The 5,767-nt window shown below is 26.5% G+C and overlaps 2 protein-coding genes across 2 annotated transcripts; one reads left to right on the top strand and one right to left on the bottom strand.

Moving 5' to 3' along the window:
- Positions 1-150: 150 nt before the first annotated feature.
- On the top strand, positions 151-975 carry PGSY75_0021500 (proliferating cell nuclear antigen; the record flags this gene model as incomplete). Its single annotated transcript, XM_018783358.1, has 1 exon — positions 151-975. One exon carries the CDS (start codon positions 151-153, stop codon positions 973-975), a length of 825 nt encoding a protein of 274 aa, XP_018638866.1.
- Positions 976-1,822: 847 nt separating this feature from the next.
- Positions 1,823-5,767, bottom strand: PGSY75_0021400C (hypothetical protein; the record flags this gene model as incomplete). The annotated part of the gene is made up of 1 exon (XM_018783357.1): positions 1,823-5,767. A coding segment is annotated over one exon (3,945 nt), but the record flags the coding sequence as incomplete, so codon positions are not given.

The raw sequence follows: 5,767 nt of genomic DNA, 5'->3' as shown, positions 1-5,767 counted from the left end.
CATATTCATAATTTTTTATTACACATATAATAAAAAAAAAAAACAAACAAACAAATAAAATAAATAAAAAATATAATAATATAAATATATATTTATATATATCTAAATTTAATATAAAAAAGGAATTATCATAAAAATCTTAATAAAAAAATGTTAGAGGCTAAATTAAATAATGCATCTATTTTAAAAAAACTTTTTGAATGTATCAAAGATTTAGTAAATGATGCCAATGTGGATGCTGATGAAAGTGGATTAAAATTACAAGCATTAGATGGGAATCATGTATCTCTAGTTAGCTTACATTTATTAGATTCAGGATTTTCTCATTATAGATGTGATCGTGAAAGAGTGTTAGGTGTAAATATTGCATCATTAAATAAAGTATTCAAATTATGTGGAGCTAATGAATCAGTAGTTATATCTAGTAAAGATGATGAAGATAATTTAAATTTTGTTTTTGAAAACAACAAAGAAGATAAAGTTACTAACTTTTCTTTAAAATTAATGTCTATTGAATTGGATTCTTTAAATATACCTGACTGTGAAGAAGGATTTGATGCAGAAGTAGAATTAAGCAGTAAAGAATTAACCAATATATTTAGGAATTTATCAGAATTTTCTGATACTGTTTTTATTGAAATTGATTCTAATTGTATTAAATTTACTACAAAAGGTATAGTAGGTGATGCTGAAGTAGCTCTCAAACCAAGAGATTCAACTAGCGAAGATGATATTGGAGTTACAATTAAATCCAAAAAAAAAATTAAACAATCTTTTGCCATCAAATATTTAAACTTGTTTTCTAAATCAAACATTTTAGCAGATGTAGTCGTCTTAGGATTAAGTGACAGTAGACCAATCGAGTTCAAATATGAAATTAAAGATACCTCCCCTGATTCAGATACCTTAAAAGTTGGATTTGTTAAATTTTTCTTAGCTCCCAAAATGGATGACGATATGGATAATAAAGATTAATATGAATAAAATATGACATATAAATATGATATATAAATATTATATATATTTATTTAGAAATACATACATGTTTTCATATATTTATTTATCTTTATCTATATATTGACCTTACATATTACATATATATATATATATATATATATATATATATATATATATATATATGCTAAATAACAAAATTATGAGACCTTTTTTTACCAACATATTTTAAACTTAAAAAAAAAAAAAAAAAATATAGAAAATACCTTTCACCCTCAAAATGAAAACTGTCATATAAATCAAACTTTACCTCTCATTTTGAATTTCCTTAAAAAAAAACAAATTATATATATATATATATATATATGTTCATATATAATAGTTCCCATAGGTTAAAAGATTTTATGGTGATAAATCATCATACAATATAAAATAATAACAAACCAATATCCCCAAAAAAATAATGTTATCCATACTTCACATACATATATATATATATGTTATAATTCCACTTTATTTCAAAGTTAATACATTTTTATAAAATACCAATTTATTTTTTTAAATATATAACTTTAATAGTTCTTATATTTGATAATAGAACACAATAAAATAATCGTCTTATATGAAAAATAAAAAATAAGATTTAATGTAAATATTTAACACTCTTACAAAAAAAAAAAAAAACAAACAAACAAACAAACATAAACAATTAACAATTAACAATTAACAAACATGAAAATTTAAAATGTGTAAGAATATAACTTAAAAGTGTAGACGCTTCTACTTTCATATTAATAAACACACAAATATATATATAAGTATATATATATATTTATTTATTTATTTATTTACATATATATTGTCCATCTTAATAGTTATAACTTGCAGCGTCACGCCACAATACTATTAGATCCACAAAGGCATCTCTTTCCTTCTGCGATTTCGTCTTTATAGGCAACTCCAATCCTTCTGGGAAATCCTCAGTAGGTGGTCCATATATACATAAAGTTACTTTTGCACTCACCTTTCTTGGCTCCTTCTTATTTGCAGATATTAATATTGGATGAGATAATCCTTTTGATATATTTTTTATACGAACAACTGATATTTTAAATACACGTTCTGTATCATCTCCTATGGTCCATTCTAATGTATTTAGATCTTGACTTGCTTTCCATTTAAATAATCGCCTTTCATCACTTTGATAATATATTTTACTTTGACCTCCTTTTCTTAAAGAATCCTTTACATTAGATGCTAAATCATGTACACCATTTACATATGGATCCTTATCAAACTCAGATAAATTAAAATCAAATATTAATAAAGTATTTTTAAATGCATCCAAAGGATCATCAGCTGAATTCATGGCCTCTAAAGTCATTTGCACCTTTTGCCATACTTGCTTATCTTCTTTTTTATTACTCATTTTTGATAATGCACCCTTGAAACATTTTATTATATCTCTTGTGATCGTTGTATCATATACTTCTACAGAATACATTGCTATGTTGTCTATACATATAGCTAACAATTGCATAATAACCGGATCCCCTCCAAAATTATTTAATACTTCTCTTGTTAAACTATCAAAACCAGAGGCAGTCATAGATATAATACCTAATCGGTGATAAGCAAAATAAGCCAATAAACCAAGAGAGACCTTTTGTAAACGTAATTGTTTTTGATGATTCACATCATATGCACAAGTCAAAACTGCTTGAATTATAGAATCAATCATTTCTTTGTCCATACTTATATTATACCATCCACCTAAACGAGCATTATATAATTCTTCTTCTTCTTCTGGATATTCATTTGTTACTCCTTCTACATTTTGAGTATAATATAATACACATAATAAAACACGTAACACTTCTAACATTACAATAGATTTCTTCATTGATTTACATATAATATTTGCCATAGATGGAACACCACCACAATTACAAAATTCATAAGCCAACTCCTCAGATTGTATTAAACGTCTAACACATCTTAATGATGATACAACCAACTCAGTCATCTCAAACTCATCTGTTTCAGCTTCCATACAACTAATCAATATAGAAAAGGCATCTGCCTTAACTAATAAAGGTAAACTAGATTCAATCTTACATTGGTTACTTAATAAATGTATTGCCAATGATAATAAGGTTATATCATAATCATATAATTGTATCACATTTATAGTTGTCTCTATTCCATTATTTTCAGCAAATATTTTAGCATTAGCATTTAAACGACATAATGAACACAATATATCTAATAATAAGAAAATTACTTTGGTATCCTCTCTGTTTTGCTTTAATACATTTAATACTGGAATTAAGGTAACTCCAAAATTCCTCATATTTTCTTCATCATTCTCCATAACCAAATTTGATAAGGTACGTAAACCAGTCTCAAGTTGTGCATCTGGAAAAGATTCATTTAAATTTCCTAACCATGATTCATAAGATACTTGGATTTGTGCCTCCAAGAAATATTTTACATTTACTGTATATAAAGATAAGTTAGAAATAGCTTTAAATAAACTTTCGATACATCTTACTGCATTCTTATTATCACTACCATCATAACTTTTTAAACATTCTACTAATTCAGCAGGTGCACCATTAATACCATATTGTTTCTTCATTTCTTCATTTCTAAATAAGATGTTACAAAGTAAAACAGATGCTCCATTCGTTACATCAAAATTAGATCTATATAACTTTAAGATCTTCACATTTACATCAGGACCTTTCAAATTACAAAAGATACTCGAATTGCCTTTGTGATCTATACACATATTTGCTAAAGCCAAACAACAATTAGTTATGGTAGGCTCCATCTTTTCAACATTTATCGATCTTAATAATAAATTCACACATGCATCTATACCCTTCAATTCACCAATTTGACTCTTTATTTCTTTAACAACAGACAAACTTCCAATTAAAAATAAAACATCAGGGAATATTATTTTGTCAGTTTGAATATTATTTATAATATTAATCAAACGAACTAATACACCAGCCTTTAATAAGGTTTGTACATGTGCATCAGATACTATTTTTCTCATTGCACGAAATACGTGTCTTAATAATAAAACAGAATAATCACCATTATCATATTGGTTCCATATATCTATCAAATAATGAACAGCATTTGTCTTATCATACACATTTCTATTATAAGCAGTTCTATCTATTAATAATACACGATGTATTAAAAAATCTTCCTTCACTTCTTTATCTAATGTATTCTCTTTACTCAAATCTCCAACAGATTTACTTATAACATTTGCAAAGTCTTTGACATCTTTTACCGCATCTAAACCATTAGTATTTTTTGTAAAAGCACATATAGATCGACATGAATAGTGTATTACATTTTCATTAGTTTGTTTTGTTAAAGAATAGAAAGCGCTAATATGAAAGTTTCTCTTTATGAGCTCATCTATATTTACTTCATTTTCACAAAACATTTCAATAGCCATATGTCCATATGAATTGTCTATACCTGTAGCTGTTGTTGGTAACAAATTATCTTGATTATATACCTTTAATCGTTCTAATACAAAATCCATATCTTCTTCTAAAGATGGCTCTTGTAACACATCAATAATGGTATTGCTTTTCTTATATTCAGTTAATATATCATACACATCTTTACATTTCTTCTCTTTAGGTTTATCACCATTTATGGCATTACATATATTAGAAATTTTAAGTTTCATGTCTTCTATATAATCTTTTCCCAAATCTTCTTTCCTTTCATCAAGAGTTTTTTCTAATTCTTTTAATAAATCTTGCAATTCTTTATTATTAATAAGTTGTCGACCAACTCCTTCATGCAATACTAAATTCTCTAATGCTTGCAAGAAAGCCTCTGCTGTTGTTGTATCATTCAATATATTATCACGATTATTTTCCATAATTATTGGCAAAGAAGATGTTAATATTTTTGTAGCAATACTTGGATCAGATTCACTTATCTGACTTAATGCCTCCAATACAGCCACAGTAACTTCTTCATTCTGTTCATATTCCATACATTTTCCTAAATTGTTCAGAATTTCAACCTTTTCAATACCACGAATGTGGGCAAATAATCCAGTTGCTGCACAATCTTTAACCAAACCTGCATATGATTTTATTATTTCAACTCTATTTTCTTCTGTATATTTTGATAAGTTTTCTTCAGATACTAAACTATTTATCTTTTTTAATGCTTCAGAAGCCACTTTTTCATCCAATAAATTACCCAATACCATCGTATCAATCAAATTTAAAAATTCAACAGTTCGTTCTTTCTCAGAACCTAGATTTAATAATAACTCACATGATTCTATTATATTAGAAGTATTCATATCATTTCCATAACCAGAAACACTAGCAGTTTCACATATTGCTGACAATAATTTAATACCTGGTAAATATACTGTATCATTTGCTCTATTCAAATTCATAAGTGTTATAGTTTGATCAATCAAATTACCCATAGAACCATTATATTTCATATAAAGTAATTTAGAACCTTCCTCATCTTTTGCTATCTGCTCCAAAAATTCAAACACACCCTGTACTACAGAAGGCTTATTCTTATTTTGTTCCAAAATATCATAAGTATTATTTATTAAAAGTGGCAATTTATCCATTACCAATTGTTTTGTATATGGATTCATAACACAAGCTCCTAATACACCATACACAGGAGATACAAATTTAAAATTAGATAAACCAATCTTATTAGATATCATATCTATATATTGATTCAAGGTTCCTGCTGATGCAACTGCCCAGGATCCCAAGGGATCTTCAGAATC

This window comes from Plasmodium gaboni (genome assembly GCF_001602025.1).
Source record: "Plasmodium gaboni strain SY75 chromosome Unknown, whole genome shotgun sequence".
NCBI lineage: Eukaryota > Apicomplexa > Aconoidasida > Haemosporida > Plasmodiidae > Plasmodium > Plasmodium gaboni.
Note: the sequence above shows the minus strand (reverse complement) of the source record. Positions and strands in the feature narration are given on the sequence as shown.